The sequence below is a fragment of the Thalassophryne amazonica genome, chromosome 5 (assembly GCF_902500255.1).
Source record: "Thalassophryne amazonica chromosome 5, fThaAma1.1, whole genome shotgun sequence".
Classification (NCBI taxonomy): Eukaryota; Metazoa; Chordata; class Actinopteri; order Batrachoidiformes; family Batrachoididae; genus Thalassophryne; species Thalassophryne amazonica.
This window is the reverse complement of record NC_047107.1, coordinates 72677897-72705131: the sequence shown is the minus strand read 5'-3', so window position 1 is coordinate 72705131 and position 27235 is coordinate 72677897. Positions and strand designations below refer to the sequence as shown.

Sequence of the window (27235 nt, the reverse complement as noted above, 5' to 3'; positions counted from 1 at the left end):
ACTAGAAAGAGAGAGCATATCTCACCCATATTGGCCTCTCTTCATTGGCTTCCTGTTAATTCTAGAATAGAATTTAAAATTCTTCTTCTTACTTATAAGGTTTTGAATAGTCAGGTCCCTTCTTATCTTAGGGACCTCATAGTACCATATCACCCCAATAGAGCGCTTCGCTCTCAGACTGCAGGCTTACTTGTAGTTCCTAGGGTTTGTAAGAGTAGAATGGGAGGCAGAGCCTTCAGCTTTCAGGCTCCTCTCCTGTGGAACCAGCTCCCAATTCGGATCAGGGAGACAGACACCCTCTCTACTTTTAAGATTAGGCTTAAAACTTTCCTTTTTGCTAAAGCTTATAGTTAGGGCTGGATCGGGTGACCCTGAACCATCCCTTAGTTATGCTGCTATAGACTTAGACTGCTGGGGGATTCCCATAATGCATTGAGTGTTTCTTTCTCTTTTTGCTCTGTATGCACCACTCTGCATTTAATCATTAGTGATTGATCTCTGCTCCCCTCCACAGCATGTCTTTTTCCCGGTTCTCTCCCTCAGCCCCAACCAGTCCCAGCAGAAGACTGCCCCTCCCTGAGCCTGGTTCTGCTGGAGGTTTCTTCCTGTTAAAAGGGAATTTTTCCTTCCCACTGTTGCCAAGTGCTTGCTCACAGGGGGTCGTTTTGACCATTGGGGTTTTTCCGTAATTATTGTATGGCTTTGCCTTACAATATAAAGCGCCTTGGGGCAACTGTTTGTTGTGATTTGGCGCTATATAAATAAAATTGATTTGATTTGATTTGTCTGCTTGAACCTGATTTTCACTTTTTTAGTTACAGCAAGGAGTGATTTCGAAAAATTCCAAATAATGAGTTGTCTGATTTTGTATTGGTGCTTGGTGTCAGCCAGTGGTGATGTCAGAATTGGTATAGGGAGAAAACAGCATGAATTTCTAAGGTAGTGTGTTTAACATACAGAGTGTTGTCTTTTTTTAGCTGTACCTTGGTATTATTGAACGTGGACCACAGACTATAGCATTTCAAGACTTTATCCCTGCTCATCTTTTGGCAGCCATGGTACCCTCTCTATGTTCTAGTACCTCTTCTGTACAAGCTGAGCATTGTATGAATTCACAGCCCTGCTGGAGGTACTGTATTTTCATTTCTTGTCTTTGGACTCAGTATTGTCAGACAGGCTGTCAGGCTGACCTTGTACCAAAATACATCATAATAATTTACCATATTTTGATATTCTGTGGCACATAGTCTAAAGTGCATTAGTGAAAGTACATTTGAGGAGTGTCCACATCTGCTTTGCTATTTACAGCGTGCATAATCTTAGAGTAAAAGGAAGGCACAGGCAAGGCATAACATCAAATAGACCAGTCCGATTGTCATCTGTCATTCCCTTTAAGAGACAAGTGTACCAGAATCTGGCACATTGCTGTTGAAATAGTAAGATCAAAAGGGAGAGGTTTTCTGGCTAGGACATGATTCTGCACAGGGAATCAGGGTGTACACAAGGGGATCATTTATGAGAACAGCAGTCATCCACCACAGCTTCGTGAGCCGAAGCATTTGGACACCTTGTTCTGCAACACCTCCTCCTTCTTGTTCAGCAATGCAAATGCCTCCATATTCCGCCAGGTGCAGATAACCCCACCCCTATCTCCACTTTGATGGTGTTGTCTGCCAGCCAAACCAGGAAGTTAGAAAACCAGTGTAAAAATATATGATAGAAACCACATTTGTTGGATTAGCTGTGCCTAAGTGAACCCAAATATGCAGGCAGCAACCATACAAGTTGTAATGTGAAATACAGTTGATTTATTTACCCAAAAAACACAGGAGTTCAGCCCAATCAACAGAAAGAGTTCAAAGGGTTCCTTGAGAGTTAAAGCAAAACACAAACAACAAACAATCATGTTAAACAAAGGGCAAAGAATACAGGGATGTAATACAATGGCAAAACTCTTGGAGGTGTCAGGGAATAAGCAGTACTCATGAACGTACACACAGCTACACACAGGAAGTGACAAAGAACAATCCGGCAAAGGAACAGCGGAACGGTGCAGTATTTAACAAAATGCATAGGAGCAGACGAGCTGCAGGTGTGGCATGCACAGGTGAAGGGGAGACTAGGACACAAGACACACCTACAAACACACAGAAACTAACACACACAAAGTAACACAAACCTCAAAATATCCCCAGGGTGAAGGGAAACTAAAACATATCATAATAATAATCAAATTAAAAGGAAAACAAAATATAACCAAGTAAGAAAACTAACATGGAACTCAAAGATGTAACTGAGTGCAAACAGGGAAACCACATAATTGATAGACATGGACACCGGACTGAAACACAATGACAATTAACACAGGGACACAGGCAAGGGACAGATCACAAAGATAACTAATAGAAAGACACAGACAGGCGCCAAACCACAACAAAATTACTCCATTTTTGTGTTGTGTTTTTGCATGCATTTTCACTGTCACTTCACTGCTAATTTTCATGTTCAATTCACTTGGCTGTGGCTTACTGTGGCACTAAGTAATGCACATCCTTGTGTGTACAAATAGAGGATACACACATTGTGACCCCTATATGTGAACATTGTGTCATGTAAATAACACCATCTCTGGGTTATGGTACAATCACGTCTGCTGCCACATAATAGCAGTAAACGGACACTGCGTCCAACCACATATTATTGTCTGATTTACTCACTGGTGGCCACACATATTGTTAAAAAAACAGTGTGAAGTATTTATATGCTGGTAGGTACTGGTAGAAACACAGCACATAGTTGTTGATGCTTCTTTTACATTGTTATTTACCTATTTCAGTCCTGTTTGTTGCACAATCAAAAAGGCCACCTTTGGATTATGCAGTACTAATTTGATTTGCCTTCTTTTTGTTGTTGTTGCTGTTGTTGTTGATTGGCTTCATTTGCTGTTTTTACTGAATCTGCCAATATTTTCTTTCATTCCTTCTGTTAGTGCCCAAGCCTTACAGACCATGTTCCAGCTAATGACCCCGAAGCAGATGTTTGAGCACTTGCGAGGCTACGAGGAGGTGTCCCACATCAACTGGAATGAAGAGAAGGCTGCAGCTATACTGGAAGCCTGGCAGAGAAGATATTCTGAAGTAAGACCAAAGCACTCAGAAATGAGAGAGAGAGAGAGAGAGAGAGAGAGAGAGAGAGAACTGTTCCTTAAAGCCTCAACAACCACACTGTCAATCATAGGCCGGATACAGGTGAACATGGAAAGGCTATATCCAAATCCTAGGTCCTGATAGATACGAGAACCTCTGCCGGTGTGTGGTAAAGGGCTAAAGTTCTCCCTCACTGCTCAGTAGAGAAAAGCAATACAGCAACGGGTTGAGCATGTCTGGAATACATTAAGGGAGTACTGGTGCAATCTCCCCCCCACCTCTCTCTCTCTCTCATGCATCGCACACTCACAAGTTCACGCACAATCGCTTTCCCAGCTGTGGCTCCATTGGTGGCTTATGTGTGACATCATCTGGTCTTTGTTTTGGAGGCCCCAACCTCTGTTCGACTTGGTGTGACCTTGTGTGTGTGTGTGTGTGTATATACACAGGAATGCATTTAAGTATATGTGCACCATTCAGATCTCAGTGGAAGCGATGCGCCAGTGTTTCATCAACAGCCATCACAGTAAATCTATATTGCAGAGTGTCGCTACATGAGCGTTTGCAAACGTGCATGTCGGTATGTAACTAACACGTGCAAGTTTACACGTGTATGTGAGTCTGTGTGTGATCTAGTGTGCCTTTCCTAATGTGTGTCAGCCAGCTCAGCTCCCCACTGGAGAGTAACTGCAGTTGTCTGCAGTTTCTCCCAAAAATCTCCTACAGCAAAGTGGAGTTCATTCACCCGGGCTGGACAACATTTATTTATTTTACAACACAAGTATGTTATTTGTCAGACAGGCTGGACGGCAAACTGGAAGCACATTTTTCTTGTCACTTCAGATGTATCTCTTATTTATAGGATATGTTGATAACATTTAAGGAAACATTACACACAAAAAGAAGCCTGGTTGGTTGAATTTATGAACTAGCTCCCTTTTGCACGTAGAATAAAGTTAGGTCAGACAGTTGGACAGTGACACAGTTTTGACTCTGTAAAATGCCAGAATGGAGTTCAAATGAAACAATCAAGAGCTGTGCTTGTAGTGTAAACTTTCAGGTTTACTTTGAATGTTTTTTTTTAAATAAAAATAACAACTTAACCATTTAGAGATTACTGTCATTTGTATGCATAATCCCATCATTTTCGGGGCCCATAAGTAATTGGACACATGTAATGACTTTTACTGCGGATCATCATATTTGTATGGGGATGTATACATGAACATTTTCAAGTAACAGAATATTATTTGGCTTCATTTACTTTGTGCATTGTGCAACCTTTGTCTGTTGCATCATCATTTATACAGCTTCAAAGTGATATGTTACATAGAAGTCACAAGCACCCACAAACAGAGAGATGACACCATGTCCAATGTTTTTTGTTGGTACGCGAGTCTTACAATTTGTGGTGATATTATATATTAATGCAGTTACATTTATTAATCTATTTTGTAGTAGCTAAGTGGCCTCTGTGTGTGTGTGCATGTGTGTGTGGAGAAATTGTGGAAAGCTGACATTTGCCGTGTTGTATGCTTATGTACGAGGTCTGTGAGAAAAGTATCCGACCTTTTTATTATATGCCAAAAATATATGGATTTGATTCATATGTTTTTACGTCAGCCAAGCTTGAACCTTCGTGCGCATGCGTGAGTTTTTTCACGCCTGGCGGTTGCGTCATTCACCTGTGGGCAGGCTTTGATTGAGCACTGGTCCACCCCTCTCGTCGTTTTTTCATTGCAAGGAAATGGCGGAATGATTTGGGCTTTGTTCCATCAGAATTTTTTCAGAAGAGACAGGCAGCTGGAAACCATTCGGAAAATTCACATGGCTTTCGGTGAAAATTTTAATGGGCTTCACAGAGATTACGGAGTGTTACTACCGCTTTAAGGACGGCCCACAATGACGCACGGCGCGCCGCGCTCCGAGCCGCGATCGACAGGCAGAAACCACCATTTCATTTCTAAACGGATGGCTGTGTCAATCCGGGACCGTCGTGTGCAATTTCTCTGGTTATCACAAGAGCTGGACATCAGCCATTTTCCGGCAGATTTCACTTTTAACAAGAGATTTTGTCATGGAAAGCCGTGCGGAGGCTTCGCGCGTCACAACGGATTCGCTGATGGAGCGAGACAAAGAACACCTCCGTTTTGGAGTGTTAGAGGACAAGTTGGGATATGCCTATCTCAGCTTTCCGTGGCTTACCAGTCATGTGAGTATAAGAGAAATTGTGGAGAGCTGGGCACTCAAAAATGGAGGTGTTCTTTGTCTCGTTCCATCAGTGAATCCATCGTGACGCGCGAAGCCTCCGCGCGGCTTTCCATGACAAAATCTCTTGTTAAAAGTGAAATCTGCTGGAAAATGGCTGATGTCCAGCTCTTGTGATAACCAGAGAAATTGCACACGATGGTGCCGGAGCCATACAGCGATCCGTTTAGAAATGAAATGGTCGTTTCTGCCTGTCGATCGCGGCTCGGAGCACGGCGCGCCATTGTGGGCCGTGCTTAAAGCGGTAGTAGCACTCCGTAATCTCTGTGAAGCCCATTAAAATTTTCACCGAAAGCCATGTGAATTTTCCGAATGGTTTCCAGCTGCCTGTCTCTAACAGTTTCTGAAAAAATTCTGATGGAACAAAGCCCAAATCATTCTGCCATTTCCTCGCAATGAAAAAACGACAAGAGGGGTGGATCAGTGCTCACTCAAAGCCTGCCCACAGGCGAATGACGCAACCGACAGGCGTGAAAAAACTCATGCATGCGCACGAAGGTTCAAGCTTGGCTGACGTAAAAACATATGAATCAAATCCATATATTTTTTGCATATAATAAAAAGGTCGGATACTTTTCTCACAGACCTCGTATTTTGGCTCAAGAATGAAAGACAGAAAACAGAAAGTTGATAGGACTAATATTTTTGGAGAAATTAGCAATATTAGCTGACAATAGTGAACAATGGACATTGTGCTGCAATGCACCATGGGAGTTTGGGTTTGGGGGTTTTACATGTTATTGTAGTTCATGTTAGTTTAACAGTGTTGTTAGTGTTATTAGTTTATTGTGTTTTTGTAGTTCAGTTGGTTTGCTCAGTTTAGTTAAGTGTCATGTGTCATGTAGTGCGTTTGATGTATTTCACCACCATCTTTGTTTGTGGATGTGTAAAAGTAAAAGCACCTGCTTGGGGCAGAATGCAGAAAAGACAAAAAGCTCTGGCTCAGTTTTCATTTTTCCACGCACCTTGCCACAGTGTGTGCATGCGTGCATGTGTATAACTTCAATCACAGATAAACTGGGGAGAGCTGACATTTGTCGTTTGATATGCTTATGTATTGTGGGTCAAGGAGGAATGCCACCAAAGCTGAACCTAATTTATTTATAGAAACTACAGATATTAGCTAACAACACTGAACAATGGACTTTGAGAATTACATTCTGGAATCACACGCCATTCCAATAGGGGGCGGTAAATCATTTATATTTTAAAAGCATGCATGCATGCTTGAGTGATTTTATTTAGTCATTTCAGTGTAAGTACATAATATAATTGTAAATACGTTAAAAGTATATCGATGACACAAAGTGAAAACACTTATTTCCATTGTGGTCCATTTAAAAATCAAATGACAAAATAGAAGTAATAATAAAATAATAATAACAATACTGATAATAATAATAACAAAGATAATGATGATAATAATAATAGTGTGTGTATATGATAACAAGAACCTAAACAATTTATAAATACATTAAGACAGTAAATTAACATTACAGAAATTACGTAATTAACAGGAAATAAAAGGGTTGAGTTCTTCTTCTAGAAACTGTTTAGGTCTAAGATCTAAGGTTCTATAAACCTTCTGGACTCACACACCATTCCAACTCATTATAGAAACTTTGCACAATTTATTACCACTCTCCAGTGGGGAGAATGCACCACCTGAAGAACAACAATCATTGGAACAGCAAGTTACAAACTTTTTATATCAAAATGGTGACATCCATCAAGACACAATATCAGACTGCTATACTGTTCCAACTAAAGATAGAAAAAATAAACTGTCTAACATTGTTATACGATTTACAAGCAGAAAATATAAAAATGAAGTATTAAGACAGGCAAAGAATTTGAAAGGAACAAGTGTCTATATAAATGAGCATTTAACAAAAAAAAATGCAGATATTGCTAGGGAAGCAAGACTATTAAAAAAACAGAAGCACATTGTTGCTACATGGGTCTGGAATTGTAGGGTGTGGATTAGAGTAAAAGAAGGAACAAACGGTATACAAATCAAAAACATGGAGGACCTTACAAAATACAGACCTGAATAGACAATCAAATATGACGTCTGTTGGTAATTGGACCAACAAAAAAAAAATCTGATCAAACATGGAAACAGATGATAAAATATATGACATAGACACTAATATTGTTGAAAGTATATTTGACTTAAAAATGATTGGTTGCGAGTATTATACGGTAAAACAGCTAAATAGTAAAAAAATTGCAGAAGATACCCTGTCACTCTTACATATAAACAGTCGAAGCTTGTATTGTAAAATGTTGCAAATAAAAGATTATTTAAATCAGTTTAAATATAAATTTAATATTGTTGCAATCACTGAATCTTGGCTTAATGATGATCTCATGACTGATGTTCAAATAGAGGGATATGAGCTGTATTTTGTGAACAGAAGAGATAAAAGGGGTGGTGGTGTTGCTCTGTACATAAAGGCAGATCTGATATGTACAATTGTAGAAGAAATGACAACTGTGGATGACATCATAGAAATTGTAACAGTGGAACTTGTACATGAAACATCTAAAAATATTTTAATCAGTTGTGTATACAGAGCACCAGACACTTGTGTTGTGAAATTTACAGATAGAATAATAGAGCTACTCCATCAAATTAAAAACAAAACGCTTTTTATATGTGGAGACTTTAACATTAACATAGAGAGCTCCAGTTGCCAAAGAATAAGTGATTTTGTGAATTCAATGTATAGTTTGGGGTTATTCCACTTGATAACAAAACCAACCAGAATCACATCGCAAAGTGCAACGGTAATCGACAATATATTTACAAATAGAATAGATGAAATTATCAGGAATGGGATCTTGATGACAGATGATAGTGATCATTTACCAGTCTTTTCAATATTTAAATATAAAAATAGGTACAAGAAAAAAACTGTTATAAACTTTAAAAGAGACAAGTCAGTAAAAGCCTTAGAGGCATTAAAATATGATCTTAAAAATCAAAATTGGGAAGAAGTTTATGTCAGTGATGTTAATGTAGCATATAACTCATTTATGAAAATATTGATGAAATCATATAATAAAAACTGTAAATTAATAGAAATTAGTAAGAAAAGAGTAAATAAACCATGGCTGACAAAGGGAATAAAAAATGCTTGTGCAAAGAAAAACTATTTATACAGGTGCTTTTTAAAAATGCAAACAAATGAAACAGAACACAGATACAAAAAATATAAAAATAAACTATTGACAATAATTAGGAAACAAAAAAAAGATTATTATAGTGAACAATTAAATAAGAATAAAGATAATATGAGGGCAACATGGGGAATTATAAAAATTGTGATTGAAAGTGATGGAGCGAAAGCAAGTTTTCCAAATTACTTTGTCAAAGAAAATAAAGAGATATATGACATAAAAGAAGTGGCAAATGGGTTTAATGATTATTTTTCAAATGTAGGATCAAGTCTGGTGGGAAATAAACCAATAGTAGAAGATACATTACATACACTTGTAAATACGGTCAATAGTATTTTCCTGGACAATGTGGATAAAGATGAAATAAGAAATATTGTAAAAAACTGTGTAAGCAAAAGATCAACTGACCATGAAGATTTAGACATGATGACTGTAAAAAGTATAATAGAAACTGTTATTGAACCATTTACTTATATTTGCAATCTGTCTCTGTCAACAGGGATTTTTCCAGATGAAATGAAAATTGCCAAGGTAGTCCCATTATATAAAAATGGAGACAAACATAAATTCTCTAATTACAGGCCAGTATCATTGCTTCCACAGTTTTCTAAAATTATGGAAAAAGTTTTTGTGACAAGGTTGGATAAATTCACTGAGAAACATCATATTTTAAATAATGCTCAGTATGGATTCAGAACAAAACATTCGACAGCTATGGCAATTATGGAATTAATAGAGAAAATATCAACAACAATAGAAAATAAGGATTATTTTGTAAGTATTTTTATTGACTTGAAAAAAGCTTTTGATGTTATTGACCACTCAAGATTGCTTCACAAGTTACAACAATATGGAATAAGAGGTATTGCACATCAGTGGGTAAAAAGCTACTTAGAAAACACAAAACAGTTTGTTCAGATAAATAATATCAAATCAGAATTGTGTAATATTGCTTATGGAGTACCACAAGGATCAGTACTTGGACCCAAACTGTTTATTTTGTATATCAATGATTTTGTGAATGTATCTAATGTGCTTGGTAGCATTTTATTTGCTGATGATACAACGCTGTTTTACTCTGGATCAGATATACAGGAAGTAGCACAAGTGATAAAAACAGAATTGGAAAAGGTTAAGCATTGGTTTGATATAAACAGACTGTCACTAAATATTAATAAGACAAATTTCATATTGTTTAATGACAGAGCAAAAAAAAAAATAACGTGTCATTACAAATAGATGGAATGGATATACAAAGGGTAAAAGAAATGAAATTTTTAGGAGTCATAATTGATGAAGATCTTACATGGAAGTCACACATAAATTACATAAAAGGAAAAATAGCGAAAGCCATTGCTGTTTTGCATAAAGTAAAATATTCATTAAATAGTTATGGTTTATTAACATTGTACAATTCATTGATTTTCCCATATTTAACTTATTGTGTAGAAATCTGGGGATCAACATATACAACTTATATACAACCTTTGTTTATTCTGCAGAAAAGGGCTTTAAGGGTGATTAGCAACAGTGGTTTTAGAGATCCATCTAATCCATTGTTCATTAAGTACAGGGTACTTAAATTTCGTGATTTGGTCGATTTGAAAATATTACAAACAATGTACCAAGCAAATAAAAATACTTTACCAACAAACATTTAAAATATGTTTGAGAAAAGAGTAAGTAGTTATAAACTGAAAGGAATAGAAGTCTTTAGAAAACCAAGATACAGAACCAGAGTAAAAGAACGGAGTATTGCAGTAAATGGTGTAAAATTATGGAACAATCTCAACAAAGAAATTAAAGAATTAAGGTTGCTTAAATTATTTAAAAAACGTATTAAACTAGATGTATTAAGTAAGTATGAAACTATAAAATAAGTTAGTGGGCTGTAAGGAAGTTAAAAAAAAAATGTAATTTGTTAATAATGTATAAAATGTTTTAAGTTTAAAAATGTAACCTGTCAGAGATGTAATCTATTTAATAATGGTCATAATTATGAAATAAGTCTGTTGTGAAGGTGTCGTAGCACGGACCCACAACAGGGGGCGCAAATGAACGGACAATGACTAAACCAAAAGGTAACAATTTAATGTTGTGACGCTACACAACGAAAAGACACAGAAAATATGCACAGTCAATTAGCACCAGGTGACGTGTGGCAGGCTCGAAGATAGGAGACCCCCCCGACGAGAGAGAAGCCGTACTCCACACGGCTTCCACCACCAACGGTCTGAAGAACACCGGAGCCGCCAAGTCCCGAGTCCCTAGGTGGCCTCTGTTCCCGGCTGTCGACCCTGGCACTGCTGGCAGAAAGCAAAAACAGGATGTGTGAGTGTGAGTCCGCACACTCAGTAATACACAGTCCAACACTGATGGGAGGGAGCACCTCCACCTCCAATCATACACTCAAGCAGCTCCTGTCAGTCACTTATCTGGAGGGAGTGGGAGGCGAAGACGTCGCGGTTCCCACAACACGCCACTCCGACAAAACTGTCCCACAGGAATAAACGGCTGCAAACAGAGATCAAAACGTGGATTAATCCAAATACTGCAGAGAAGGATTACCTCAGGAATGGTAGTCGATTTCTCGGCGAGGAGGTGGAGTTGCAGTCCGGCTTTTATGGTGGTGATGATGATGAACGAGTGACAGCTGGGGCAGGGGATGAATGACAGCTGTCACTTCTTCTAGGTCTGGCGCCCTCTCGTGCTTGGAGCCCGCACTCCAAGCAGGGCGCCCTCTGGTGGTGGTGGGCCAGCAGTACCTCCTCTTCAGCGGCCCACACAACAAAGTCAGTGGTATGTGACAAGTTAAAGAAATACAATCTGTTAAATAATGTTGAAAAATGACGCTGGATATTGAAAGATTGTATTGTAAAAAGGAGCAGAAAATATAAGACTTGTTCTTCTCTCTGCTCCTTTTCATTCTGGTAATGGAGATGCTTTATTTCTGCTTTTCTGTTTTTTTTTTTTGTGTTTTTTTAAATGAATAAATAAATAAATAAATAATAAAAAAAAAATGTCAGCTACCTATTTTATAAACACTACCCAACCTAGAGCCCGTGGATTCCCTCAGGCAACACGCTAATTTCCTTTTATGTTTGTTCAGTGATTCTGATATTAGCTCACTAAACTCTACAGCCCACTGGAAAGTTTGAAAAGGATGTTTTATTCATTAAAAAGTATGGGTGTATTGGTACATAAAAATCATGGTTCGGTACCCACTGTGCGTTTTTGAGTTCATAGTTTGGAACTTTTTTGGTACTGTGGAAATGAGAAAAACAACATTGGGGTCCAGGGTATAATTGGCTGTTTTAACTACTTTTGGTTTTACTGTCCTAATTTACCTTAAAAAACTGTTTACTTTGTCTTGTTTGGTGTTTTTTCAGCGCAACCTTACCTGTGTGACTTTACAGTTTTGCTTTCGTTCTGACATACTAGATTAATACAATGAACCTAAATTCACACAAAAACACAAAATCCGAATAGAAGAGTTTTTTTTTTTACTGTGAAACCACAAGCATGTTTAATGAACCATTTTTAAACTTAGATTGTAAATATAAATTGTAAATTTCAAAAACATATGTACAAATGTAGCAAACAACAAAGTTATATACAACTATTTACATTAAAATGCAGAAAATGCTTCACACATTTTTTTGTACAACTATTTAAAAAAATAAGATGCCACACAATTTATTTGTGCCACTCAAAAAACAATTCCTGTCAAAAACAAGACATAGTGGACAAAGGCCTCACCCACAGCAGTGTCATTCCTCCTGTTGTCCACCTGGATGCAGTGTTGGTACTTTAGTCTGCCTTTGGTGGCATTTTGACTAGTATATCCTCAGCAACCAATCAGTTGGTGATTTTGATTGGACCCACGTGAGTTGGTGATTTTGATTGGTTTAGGTCATGCATTTTTTTCACCAGTAATAAAGGGGAAGTCGTGTTTTTTTGTTTTTTTTCCTCCTCTGCCTCTCCTGCAGCCAGACTGAGCTGGCTCATCAAGGATGTGAGAGTCCCATTTGGTGTGCATTTCTGCAAATACGCACACCAAAAATGACCATAATATTCAGGAAAAAGCACTGCATAAAGTATTATTCATGATTCAACTTATGCTAGGCCTATCAACAGAATTTAAAAACTGGTATATAATTTGAAGTCCGCACTTTTGGCACAGATTCAAATGGAGACTCAGACTGCTGTAGATTGGATGTTACATCTGCTTAATTCGGTCATGTGACTTTGACGCGTCAGACAACTCCAGAGGGTTCACCATAGCTCTTAATGTCTCACGATCAGTGTGGTTGTATCTAAAATAAGGAAGGAGCCATAGTCATTTATTTTGTAAATTCCTCCTGTACTTGTAAATGAAGAACTTAGTACATAGATTCAGTTGACTAAAAGGCATAGTTCAGATTTGCTACCTAACTTGGAGTTTTATAGAAATTCTGAATTGAGCTGTTGGCTAACTCCTTATTGCCCAATGCGCCCCCCCTCCTGTCAAGTTTGTCCCTGGCCTTCTTTTTTCTTATATGTCCTTTTTTGTGTCTGCAGGCAGTGCTGCAGAGCATGGCAGCAAATTCGTCTCAGAAGGTCTTGTCGTTCACCACCACCACTCTGGAAGATATACTCAAATCTTTCTCTGACATCAGCGTCATCCGTGTGGCCAGCGGCTACCTGCTGATGGTGAGACCAGGGGAAAAAAAAAACAGAAGAAAGATATTTGGATATTCGGGGTTTAACATATTTTGTCTCCCTCATTGCTGTGAAATATAAAATGCAGAAGCAGGGGTTTGTCAGGTAAACGAAAAGTACATTGGAGGTATTACTGTACGCATATAAGACGTTTTTTTGTCACTTGTTTTCTAGCTGGCCTACGCGTGTCTGACTATGCTGCGCTGGGACTGTGCCAAATCGCAGGGGGCTGTAGGACTGGCGGGTGTCCTGCTGGTGACACTGTCTGTGGCAGCTGGCCTGGGTCTCTGCTCCCTGCTGGGCATCTCCTTCAATGCTGCCACCACACAGGTAACTGCAGCAGCTGGTCAGTTACTACAGCTCAACAACTATTATATACTATCAAGGATAATCTGTACCATTACTCAGGGTCTATTCACACATGCTATTAACCATGCATACATGTAGACACAAACACCATTCCTGTCCCGCAGCCTTTCTAAGTATTCTTGTTGCACTAGCTTCCAACAGTTCAAGAAGCATGTGTGTGTGTGTGTGTTTGTGTGTGCTTGCATGCTGCAGGTGCTGCCCTTCTTGGCTCTGGGTGTTGGAGTGGATGATATCTTCCTTCTCGCGCACGCTTTCAGTGAAACCGGACAGAACAAGAGGATCCCTTTTGAGGTGAGACAAACCTCCACAGTGTTTGCTCTGTTCCTCATCCTGTTCCTCTGATGTCTTATCTTCTCTGCAGAGGAATGTGTGAAAGCCTGTCTGTGCCTGCGGTGTGGCATCAAACAGCCGCTGTGCCACACACACAAACTGCTCATCTGAGCAACACTTTATTTTTTTAAGATATTTTGTTGTTGGTGCAGTTGATTTTTTTTTTTAAGTATTATGAAATTAGAATGCAGTATTTAACTCTCTGAGATCTATCTTGACATTAAAGCATGTGTAACATTTGTCAGAGTAATTCATATATTGACAGTTTTGTGTCAAGATGATATCTGAACTGCAGCCCAAGACCACCACACTTCTTTGCCTAAAGAAGATCAATTTCAAGATCAGTTGGACATTTTTCAGTGGCCTTTTATTATTTTGAGCTGTCCAAGGCAAATCAGTGCAATAACCATGTTGTTTAGTTAGCATCTTGATATGTTATACCTGCCAGCTTGCTCACGAACACAGAGAAACTACACCTTTTGCATGCATAGAAAAATCTTAGATGTTTTACTTACTCTCATTGAAAGTAGTGGAAAAAAGCACTGCATTTCTATTTTGAGTAGTCTTCTTTCTTCTTCTTCTTCTTCTTTCGGCTGTTCCTGTTAGGGGTCACTACAGCAGATCAGTGTTTCCATCTCAGCCTGTCCTCTGTATCTTTCTCTGTCACACCAACCACCTGCATGTCCTCCCTCAGCACATCCATAAACCTCCTCCTGCCTGGTAGCTCCATCCTCAGCATCCTTCTCCCTATACGAGGTCTGTTAGAAAACTATCCGACCTTTTTATTTTTTTAAAAAACTATATGGATTTGAATCATGTGCGCTTGCATCAGCCAAGCTTGAACCTTCGTGTGCATGCGTGAGTTTTTTCACGCCTGTCAGTTGCATCATTCGCCTGTGGGCAGGCTTTGAGTGAGCACTGATCCACCCCCCTCGTCGGATTTTCATTGTCAGGAAAATGGCTGAGCGATTGGAGCAGCGCTGAATCAAATTTTTCCAGAAACTGTGAGAGACAGCCAGGTGGAAACCATTCAGAAGATTCAGACGGCTTTCGGTGAAGATACTCTGGGCGTCATACAGATTAAGGATCATTACAACCGGATTAAAGACGGCCCACAGCGTCGCACGGCGCGCCGCTCTCTGAGCGGCCATCGACAGGCTGAAACAACCAGATCATTTCCAAAGTGAAGGCTGTGTTGATCCGGGACGTCGTCTGACTACCAGAAAAATTGTGGAAGAGGTGTACATCAGCACTTTTTTGGCACATTCCACTGTTACAGGAGATTTTGTAATGAACGACGTGCGGAGGAATTTGCGCGTCGGGACGGAGCCGCTCATGGAGCACAACAAAAAGCACATCTGTGTTGGAAGTCTCACAGGACAAGTTGTGACATGCCCAGCTGTTACACAATTTCTCGGATACTCACTCGACTGAAAAGCCACCGAAAACCGTCTGAATCTTCCGAATGGTTTCCAACACAAACGTGCTTTTAGTTGTGCGCCATTAGCGGCTCCGTCCCGACGCGCAAATTCCTCTGCACGTCTTTCATTACAAAATCTCCTGTAACAGTGTAATGTGCCGCAAAAGTGCTGATATACACCTCTTCCACAATTTCTCTGGTAGTCAGACGACGTCCCGGATCAACACAGCCTTCACTTTGGAAATGATCTGGTTGTTTCAGCCTGTCGATGGCCGCTCGGAGAGCGGCGCGCCGTGCAACGCTGTGGGCCGTCTTGAGTTAATTAATTTTCCCTCAAAATTCTACTCAGAACACCCAATAAAGACAACATGAAAAAAGTTTTTTTTGAAATTTTTGCAAATTTATTAAAAATACAATACTAAGAAAATACATATACATACGATTCACACCCTTTGCTCAATACTTTGTTGATGCACCTTTGGCAGCAATTACAGCCTCAAGTCTTCTTGACTATGATGCCACAAGTTTTGTGCACCTATCTTTGGGCGTCTTGCCTATTTCTGTTTGCAGCAGCTCAAGCTCCATCAGGTTGGATGGGGAGTGTCACAGCCATTTTCAGGTCTCTCCAGAGATTCAGATTCAGGTCTGGGCTCTGGCTGGACCACTCAAGGACATTCACAGAGTTGTCCTGAAGCCACTCCTTTGATATCGTGGCTGTGTGCTTAGGGTCATTGTACTGCTGAAAGATAGACTGTCGCCCCAGTCTGATATCAAGAGCTCTCTGGAGCAGGTTTTCATCCAGGATGTCTCTGTACATTGCTGCATTCATCTTTCCCTCAATCCTGACTAGTCTCCCAGTTTGTCTGCCACTGAAAAACATCCCCACAGCATGATGCTGCCACCACCATGCTCCACTATAGGGATGGTGCCTGGTTTCTTCCAAAAATGACACCTGGCAATTCACACCAAAGAGTTCAGTCTTTGTCTCATCAGACCAGAGAATTTTGTTTGTCATAGTTTGAGAGTCCTTAAGGTGCCTTCCGTCTGGCCACTCTATCATACAGGCCTAATTGGTGGATTGCTGCAGAGATGGTTGTCCTTCTGGAAGGTTCTCCTCTCTCCACAGAGGAATGTTGGAGCTCTGACAGAGTAACCATTTGGTTCTTGATCTCCTCCCTGACTAAGGTTCTTGTCCCCTGATCACTCAGTTTAGATAGGCAGCCAACTCTAACAAGGTGGCTCCTAGAGCTCCTAAATCCTGGTAGATCTGAATTTCTTCCATTGATGGAATATGGAGGCCACTGTGCTCTTTGGGACCTTCAAAGCAGTAGAAAGGTTTCTGTACCCTTCCCCAGATTTGTGTCTCGGAGATCTACAGACATTTCATTTGACTTCATGTTTGGTTTGTACTGTGACATGCACTGTCAGCTGTGCGACCTTATATGTAGACAGGTGTGTGCCTTTTCAAATCATGTCCACTCAACTGAATTTACCCCAGGTGGACTTCGATTAAGCTGTAGACACATCTCAAGGATGATGAGTGGAAACAGGAAGCACCTGAGCTCAATTTTGAGCTTCATGGCAAAGGCTGTGAATACGTATGGACACGTGATTCCCTAGTTTTTTTATTTTTAATCAATTTGTCTGTAAAAGCCTGTAAAATATTTTCTGGATGCATTGTATCTTCATGTACAGCTCACGATGTGCCTTTTCCATCACTATATCTTCTTGTCTTCCTTCCACTGTCCAGATGTGACACCCAGCTGTCAAAGATTTAAGTATAGTATGTTTAAATGAAATGGTGTTTTGGGTACAGTTAGTGAATGATGGTACAGATTCTGATTTGTTTGCTCATCAGGTTTTAGGTTTGAATCCCCTCTATCGTATATGAGTAAAGTGGTCTTATTGTGCAAAATCAGTTTATTTACCTTTAGAGGTTAAATATAGTTAAGGTTTCATGTTAAATATCTTTCAACTCCCCAGTTGCATTCTTCTTCATGTACAACTCCTCTGATTTAACAAAATTTAGCCTGGAAACTGCATATTTTAGACTTAGTGATATACATCAGTGCTGTGATCAGTTGACTGAGCTTTAATTATGTGCATTTACATCAAATGATTAAGTGCTATTTTGTATTACAACACACCGTTTTTTCTGTACAGTAGGATAACCAAGTCTTTACCAAATTGCAGCACTAGAGCTTAATTTAATACACTATCGTATCAATTAATTTTATTAATTCTAAGGTGCCTTACTAGATATTGGCTGACAAAATCCAAAAAATTAGAAACTTGTCTTTGCTGCAACTATTATGCAAATGTGCATTTAACTGTAAGCTGAGCCATACATTTTTTTCTGAGGCCATGTAAATGCACTGTAATACCACCGCCCTCAACACTAAATTGCAGTGCTTTTGATGAATGGATTCTAATTAATGAATTTAGATAGGCCCTCCTTGTGGGGTGCGGAGCCATTGTAAAGTGTGAGCGTACTACTGGGATCAAATTTGTGTTTCAGCACAAGTATGATTTACGTGAAAACATTAAACACCATTCCTCTGATAATGTGAAGCTTTTACAGCTCAGAAAAGCAAGATTTATTCAGACAAAACAACAAAAAAAGCACCATATAAATTACAGGATGGAGAGATTACTGATAAGCCTGGGAGACAAAGATTTTTGGAACCACTTCTTTAGGAGGAGAGCACCCAGTGCCACATCCACTGGTTACACATCTGAACAAAGCAAAATAATACGGCACCAACAAAAAGCAGGAAACAAAAAGGGTCAAAATGAAGCGTATATTATTTCCTGTGTGTATCTCTGCACATCTGCTCCTGTGTGTGTGTGTGTGTGTGTGTGTGTGTGTGTGTGTGTGTGTGTGTGTGTGTGTGTGTTATGCTTCGCAGGATATTATTTCATCTCCTGAAGGGGAAAACACAGACATGTATTTGCTTGTTTTTGTTTTCCTCATTTTCTTGCCCCGTCTCTACGCCTCCCTCATCCACCGGCTTCCTTTGTGTAGCTGAGATGAAAACTAAACTGAGCCGAACCTGATATCTCCTGTCTGACACAGACAGATGTACGCGCACATGTGCACACGCTCCCTGTGTGGTCTTGCACGTCTTTGGATCTTCACACAGTTGCCGCCAGACGTTCCAGGGGCGTTTGAAGGAGCGATCGGCATAACTGAGTTTAGTCAAAGTCATAAAAAAAGAGGTTTGGCTGCCACGATTTGACTAAAAATGAGTTTGTTTTGAAGGCTGTCAAAGAGTTTGCATTGAGCTCCTTCCTTCAAAAGGTTGCAGACAGACCAGGTGGATTATCTAAGAGCACTTCAGGGCTCCAACAGTCGGTGCGATTACTGTCATATCAGTGTTATGGTAATTGTACATAATCTTGTGTATTATGCAAACGGTGCCCTTGGCGAAAACTTGATGAGTTGTGTTGATTCTCTCGCTCTCTCTATCTTTCTCTCTCTCTCAATATTAGGACCGTACTGGGGAGTGTTTGAAGAGAACAGGGGCCAGTGTGGCGCTCACCTCCATCAGTAACGTGACAGCATTCTTCATGGCGGCGCTCATCCCCATCCCTGCCCTCAGAGCGTTTTCACTACAGGTGTGACTCACAGTCAGCGGCCTTCCTTTACTAATGGTCTTATTCCAGTTTTCATTGGCTCTGGATTTCTGTTGTTTTATTGATTTCATTCATCAAACTGAAAGTACTTGTAAGAGGGAGAGTGTGTGTCCATCCAGGCCTCTTTAGTGGTGGGCCCAGTGTCCGTCCAGATTGTGGCTGAGCCCCATGTAACCCAGTCCCCCTTACAGTGTGTGTGTGTGTGTGTGTGTGTGTGTGTGTGTGTGTGTGTGTGTGTGTGTGTGTGTGTGTGTGTGTGTGTGTGTGTGTGTGTGTGTGTGTGTGTGTGTGTGTGTGTGTGTATGAGATGGGGGATGCAGTACGTCTTTGGCTCCTCAACATCTGTCAGTAATTATAGACGTCAGTGGAGTAGTGAAAACCGCAACAGAGATGTTTGTCAGTCCGTCACTGTAGCAAATGTCTTCTAATAGTCCCTCCAAAGCTAAACCATACAAACACTTATAGATGACATAGGAAGGTTTAGATTGAAAGTCAGTTCACTGCAGCAGTCAGTCTGTATAACAGGATATAGCTTTCTTCTTCTGCATTCAGTTTGTTTTGGTTGCCACAGCGGATCTGTTAGAGATCCACATCAGCATTTGGCACAAATTTTACACCAAGTATCCTTCCTGATGCAATTCAACCACTACATAGAGCAGGGGTGCCCAAGCTTTTTTGAACCAAGATCTACTTTTAACCCCTTAAGCCCTAGAGCCTATTTCACCAAAATCACATACCCATGCATTATGATTTATTTCTCAGCTTGTACAAGGTCTAAAATGCAAAAGTTTGGATCAGCTAAAAGACAGGATTTAGGGGATGTTGTGGATGCAAAAAAAATTGAAAGTAAATAATACTTGGTAGGAGTAAATGAGGTTTTTTCCTCAAAAAAATTAATTCTGATTTATGTCTTTATTTGCTTGGCGTTTCAGCTGTGGTTAGTTGATATGTGATTGAAGTGGATACTTTTGTAGAGGAGACTTCGCTTGACATTTTGATGTATAATAAGTGTATGTTGGTGTCAGCATTGGTTAGTTATGAGTGTTCAAATGTTCTAAAACAGGGCAAGTCCCCAAATTTGGGGACTCTAGGGTTTAAGAGGTTGAAAGTGTATCGAGATCTACCAAGCTATATCGAAAGCCATAGCGTAGCTGCAATTTATTGTGCACCAATATAAGAACAATTTTCTGGCCCTAAGATAAGGTTTTAACAGTAATAATACATTATTAAAGTAAATGTGCATGGTGCAATGAATAAGCACAAGTAGTCCTAGGACTGGCCCGTAACAACACAACAACAAACAACCCAAATAATACAATGCCTAATTCAAGTTGGAAAAGTTGTTCTCTAACTTAGTGGGACTTCTGGTACTGAGAGGAGGCAGCTAGTCTCTCATAGCCTGGACAGTAGGAGTTGAGTGGCAGCTGTAAGCAGACCGCAAGGTGGTCATCAGTCATGGTGGATCTGTAGGTTGACTTGATGATTTATATGTGAAAAGGCAAACTCACATAAATATGTTGATCCAAAAAGTGCAGTCAAATTCTGTGCAGTTTGTCTGAGGTTGGGGTACTTCTCTTCCTGCATTAAATTCCACAATTGGGCATTCATGTCAGGTGTTGCTCTGGGTTTGAGCTCAGTGTCATTTTTCAGCGTGAGGATCTCATTCTCAATAGCGCAACTATCCAGGTTGAAGAGTGATGCCACTTTGGACGTTATACAATCCACAGCTATATTTTCCCCAAAAGGAAAACAGAGAAAACTGACAACAGGCTCAATGGATGCAAAGTCAGTAAAGTGCTTATCAAATTCTGACAAGATGCTCTGCACTTGATCATCATAACATACATTCTCAAGCTCTGCCCAGTCTTTGCCCCGACGCTTACGTTTTGCGGGTATGAATGTGTTTGTTTCTCTATATGTGGCCCTGTCACAGATTCACGTCCTGTCCAGGGTGTCCCCCGCCTCACACCCTGTGGCTGCTGGGATAGGCTCCAGCCCCCTGTGTGCATAAATTGGAGTAAGCGGTTGAAGATGAGTGAGTGAGTGAAACATGGTTATTATAGAGTACCATTTTTTTCTATGGTACACCACTGTGCAAAGGTTTTAGGCACTCCAGAGTTATAATAAAAGTAACATTTGATGCCCCCAACCGCCTTTTTTATTGGTGTGTCAACACAAAATCACTTACAGCTAAAGTGAATATGTGAATGATATGTTTTTCAAGGATCTCCTCAATCCCATCGTCACGTCTTCAAAGAGGAAGCAGAGACTGGGGACTCAGAGGCGGACTCGTCCATCACCCAGGCCGAAGTCACCGAGGTGGTCAGAAAGCTCCTTGGTGGCAAGGCTCCTGGGGTGGACAAAATCCATCCTGAGTACCTTAAGTCTCTGGATGTTGTGGGACTGTCCTGGTTGACACGTCTCTGCAACATCGCGTGGCAGTCGGGGACAGTAACCCTGGATTGGCAGACTGGGGTGGTGGTCCCTCTGTTTAAGAAGGGGGACCGGAGGGTGTGTTCCAACTATAGGGGGATCACACTCCTCAGCCTCCCCGGTAAGGTCTATTCCAGGGTGTTGGAGAGGAGAACCACAGAAAATCTCATCTCTGCTGTTTGCAGATGATGTGGTCCTGTTGGCTTCATCAAACCAGGACCTTCAGCATGCACTGGGGCGTTTTGCAGCCGAGTGTGAAGCGTCTGGGATGAGGATCAGCACCTCCAAATCCGAGGCCATGGTTCTCGACCGGAAAAAGGTGCCTTGCCCTCTTCAGGTCGGTGGGGTGTGCTTGCCTCAGGTGGAGGAGACCGCATCACTGCAGCGTCTGCAGTGATGCGGTCGCTGTATCGGACCATTGTGGTGAAGAGAGAGCTGAGCAGGGGGGCAAAGCTCTCGATTTACCGATCAATCTACGTTTTGACCCTCACCTATGGTCATGAGATTTGGCTCATGACTGAAAGAACGAGATTGCGAGTACAAGCGGCCGAGATGAGTTTCCTCCGCAGGGTGGCTGGGCGCTCCCTTAGAGATAGGGTGAGGAGCTCTGTCACTCGGGAGGAGCTCAGAGTCGAGCCGCTGCTCCTCCACATCGAAAGGAGCCAGCTGAGATGGCTCGGGCATCTTTTCCGGATGCCCCCGGGACGCCTCGCTGGAGAGGTGTTCTGGGCACGTCCCATCGGGAGGAGGCCCCGTGGAAGACCCAGATCATGCTGGAGGGACTACGTCTCTCAGCTGGCTTGGGAATGCCTTGGGGTTCCCCCGGAGGAGCTGGGGGAGGTGTGTGTCGATCGGGAGGTCTGGGCGGCTTTGCTTGAGCTGCTGCCCCCGTGACCCGACCTAGAATAAGTGGAAGAAAATGGATGGATGGATGGATGTTTTTCCCATAATAATAATAATAAGAAGAATTTCTTTGTTTCTTTACTGGCCTGTAGAATAACACACAAACACAATCAATCATCATGTAATATAAAAATGATTGTAAAACACAATTACTCATACTTTAAGTCACATTTTCTTCGAATAGCTTTTGAGGTCCTGCAAATTTGTACTCTGGTGCAACTTACATACTGAAAAATTACATGTAAATACAGCCCAATTTTCATATTGATTATCATTAAAGTTGAAATTCATCACAAATTTAATTTATTTATGGATATTTATCGGGTTTTCATAATTTGTAATGCTTTAATGATGAAATAAATGTGCCTAAAACATTTGCACATCTAAATTATAATAGCCAAGTGGCCCCTTGCGTGCATGTATGCATACGTGCATGAGTACAGAAAGTTGATATGACTAATATTTTTTGAGAAAATAGCGATATTAGCTAACAAGAGTGACCAAAGGACTTTGTGCTGCTATGCAACATGTGAGTTTGGGGTTTGGGGGTTTTAAATGTTACTGTGGTTCAGTTAGTTTAACAGTGTTGTTCGTGTTATTGATTTATTGTGTTTTTGTAATTCATTTGGTTTAGTCAGTTTAATTAAGTGCCATGTTGCCGTCACCATGAGTGAAACGGGTACTGCGTTTGATGTTTTCCGCCACCGTCTGTTTGTGGGTGTGTGAAAATAAAGGCAAGCAGGGGGGTGGTAAATCATCTATATATTAAAAGTGTGCGTGATTTTATTTGGTAAGCTCAGTGTCAGTACATAATATAATTGTAAATACATTTAAAAAACATGGATGACACAAGAAAGTGAAACACTTATTTCCATTGTGGTCCATTTAAAAATCAAATGTCAAAATAGAAGTAAAAATAAAATAATAACATTAATCCTGATGATGCTACTACTACTACTAATAATAATAATAATAATAGCAATAATAATAATGGTAAGTATAATAGTGTGTATATGATAACAAGAACCTAAACCATTTATAAATACATTAAGACAGTAACGTAACATTAAAAAATTATGTAATTAACAGGAAATGAAAGGGTTGAGTTCTTCTAAAAACTGTTGAGGTCTAAGGTTATAAAACTAGCTGAGTTACCCGTTTTACACATGGGTAATAAAGAAGAATTTTATCCATATCGCTGTATATTTCATGTCACTTAAAGTGTAGTAAGTTGTATTGCATTGTGTGTATGTTGTCATCATTAATTTTCATAGAGTGATTAGTGACATACATGAGACTCAAGTGAATGATGATGAAAAGGTGACAGCATGTCATGTCACGGCAATGCTCTGGGATGCCGTACACAGCATGTACATTTTGATTGAAAAAATGCGCACTTTAACTCACACGTGGTATGCGCTGACCCATTCAGATTGTAATTAAAGTGCACCCTAGCCAGCCACTGCTATGTCGTAAGTAAAGTGTGATACCTGAGCACCACGTGAACTGTGAAAATAAGGGCTCCAGTGAGCGGATCCTCAACTAATATATAAGGCTGTGTGGGTGTGTATGTTCGGGCACATACACTTTCAAACTAAGTGCCGCAGTGATCTCCCCCCTTGGTGCCCCCAGTCAACATACCAAGTTTGGTGTCCATGGCTTAATTATTGTGGCTGTGCAAAGCAAACACATACATGCACGCACACATGGTCAGCTTTATATATTACATTCTGGACTCATATGCCATTCTAACTCATTATAGAAACTTTATTAAACTTTATTACCATCCTTGAAAAATGTCATATACCTATTTTATAAACACTACCCAATCCAGAGCCTGTGGATCCCCATGGGCAACACACTAGGTACTGTGTATCACAAAGTTACATCTCATTTTATTGCTGGTAAAATATTTTGAGGACATTCAAACACAGTAAGTTTGCTCTATGAGATGTTGCAGATGATATGAAGGAGGAAGCGCATATCTCTGGCATTGTCCAAAAACAAATGAATCAGTCTCATCATTTATGGATGTGGCAAAAAGGCTTGATTGCACATGACCAGAATGTGTTCAAACAACATACACGTATATAATGAAATATAATGAAATGATGCCATTTGGATGCATCCTTTTTTGTAACATTCATTTAACCATTTTCCAACATTTCATTGGCTAATTTGGAACATTTACCAGATTAATGGCAGCAGTGTGTTTTTCAGGGTTTCTTTGCACCTCGATCTGTGTTTGTCTTTTATTATTGTTGTCTGAGTGACGGAGCAGTGAGGAATGAGGGGCGGTGAGTGTCTGGTTGGTGTTAAGGTGTGGTTGACACAGACGCGGCACTGTGTTTTTTTTAAGCGGTGGTAAATATACGTGTGTGTGTGTGTGCGCGCGTGTGTGTGCTTTTTTTTTGGGGGGGGGGGGGGGGTGTGCATGTGTTGCCTGTACAGTCCCATCGTCTGCTCATCACCTCAGGCCCTGTGGGCCTCTGGCTCCTTGGGTGGTCTGGCACACACACGGAATTGTGTGCGCGTCAGTTTGTGTGCATGTGTGTGTTGCGGTCTGGCAACTACGCAAGATCCAGATTGTACTCTGGGCAGGGCCCCAAGCTAACCTCAACCCCCACCCTCTGTTCCAGTGCACCACCTTCAAATACTTAACCACAACACTGCACTGGCTTCAATTACACAGACATACACAACTTACTTTTTCTCTGCACACTGAGGGGTTTTTGTCTTGAGATGTGCTGAAAGGCAATTCTTCTCTGATAGCTGTTTACTCGGGCTGTGTTATTTTAATATATATTTAAGAGATGTACATTCTTGGAAGTCCCATGAAAATATTTTGGAAAGTGAAACTTGTGCACGCACAGCGATGCAACACTTTTAATTGAGGAATATTTTGCATTTCACATTTTTACCCCAGGGGTTTCAGGTTTGATCAGGCAAAAAATCTGTTTATATTTTATCATCCTCAAGTTTACATTTCGGTGTGTTTGATTTCATTTTATTGACCCCACCTTTGACACCGCTCGTGCTAAACTTGCAACAGCGTTAATCCCACCAGAACTTTCTGTACTGTTCACCCGCTCTGTTTCTTGCAACTATTGTCAGTTGTCCAATAATCACTAAGTGAGAGTCAACATTCTTCTAATTCTTTTTGTTTTTTTGTTTTTATAAAAGAAGTGCTTTCCAGAACAAATATATAAAGGCTTTGAACCAGTTCAAGGAACAAAAATGAATACCAGGAACAATTGCTTTGTTGCTCACAATAAAAACAAAGCCAAAAACATCATGTTTTTTTTAATGCACTGGGACAGAATACCTGAATTGAAAAATGGTAACCTGTTAATATTTTTTTCATTCTTTATGATAAATTTAAATATTTTCTGATTGCAATAACTTGGTGCTGAGTTCACTTCCCATCTTCCTTTTATTTCTGTGTACATCTTTGAATGGCTGAGAGAAATTTACCATCGGCAGGTGATTAAAGTAAAGTAGTGTTGTGTTCTCCCTGTTTCCAACCAGAAGATGAATCAAATGGTGGTCTTACACACCAGTTTCATCAGTGTTTGATGGGCAGAAGAACATGTAAAGAGAAGTAATGTTAGAAATAGTTAACTAGCATACACGCACACACACACACACACACACACACACCTTCTGTACCTTCTGTTTTGGAGACAAGCGCGCTAACCAAACTTCTTGGCGCAACTCGCCTCGCTAAAACAAGATTATATTTTGTTTCTGACAGGCTGCCGTAGTGGTGGTGTTTAATTTTGCCATGGTGCTTCTCATCTTCCCCGCTATCCTCAGCATGGACCTCTATCGGCGAGAGGATAGACGGTTTGATATTTTCTGCTGCTTCTACAGGTGAGCACAACCACCAACAATTCATTCGTTCATTTCCAACAAGGTGTCCGGGTTTTGTTTTGTCTGCTCTTATGTTGCTTTCATTCCAGTATGACACTGAATATGACAACTTTAACACGCACACTTAGTTAGATTCACCTTAATCCCTTTAAGTCAAATCCTAATTACTCTGTCATTGTGTGTTTGGGCATCTGGTTGTTGAATTTATGTGTCACGGCGTGTATTAAACCTGCCAGTCTGGGCTTGCTTATTGGCTCAGCAATTGTATAGATGTACTCCCATAAATTCCAAGAAGCATGTCAAAGCTGTAAACTATATATATATATATATATATATATATATATATATATATATATATATATATATATATATAGTTTATGAATGTATTTATTTATTTTTGTCTTTACATTGAAGAGATTTCCAATAAAATGTGACAGATGAAAAGGGTCATGCTAGTTTTAAAGCAGTTAATCAAAGGGTTAAATACTAGTACTGACGCATCCTGATTTTTTTTTTCCCTTCAAATTTCTCTTCTTTTTTCCAACAGTTTGTCATAAAGACACACATACCACCCTCATTGTGTGGACATAAGTCTGAAACCCATTTTCACTTACTTATAGTTCAGTTCAGCCACAAAAGGATGGCATTATACCCTTGAGAAAGGATGGATGGGACCACAAGAAACTTGGCCTACACATACTACATTATGTCAGCAACAGGAAACTGGAGGGCAATTAAGAGTGTGCACGTCTCTGCCACGGCATGATAGTCCTCTCTTTATCTTTCTCCAGTTGATTTCCATGTTCGTTGTCATCATTCGTCTTCCATTAGCACGTAACCCCAACTGGGGTTGTTGGAGTACAACCCATTCCTGACTGATGCACTAACTTTCCCTGTCTTGAGCAGTACCACTTAGGAAAGGCCTGATCACTGTCATGTGTTATCTTTACACCTGGCTTTCTGTCTATTC

The 27235-nt window shown here is 40.2% G+C and overlaps 1 protein-coding gene across 3 annotated transcripts in view; it reads left to right on the top strand.

Moving 5' to 3' along the window:
- The window catches only part of ptch1 (patched 1), a 177381-nt gene that overhangs the window by 91068 nt on the left and 59078 nt on the right, over positions 1-27235 (top strand). For all 3 annotated transcript variants that reach the window (XR_004560799.1, XM_034170531.1, XM_034170532.1), the window contains exons 8-13: positions 2990-3137; positions 13161-13292; positions 13476-13631; positions 13863-13961; positions 18913-19038; positions 26147-26265. Coding sequence is in view for 2 of the 3 variants with exons in the window: in XM_034170531.1 (XP_034026422.1) it covers positions 2990-3137; positions 13161-13292; positions 13476-13631; positions 13863-13961; positions 18913-19038; positions 26147-26265 (780 nt within the window). In the remaining variant the exon portion in view is untranslated. The remainder of the gene's footprint in view (positions 1-2989; positions 3138-13160; positions 13293-13475; positions 13632-13862; positions 13962-18912; positions 19039-26146; positions 26266-27235) is intronic.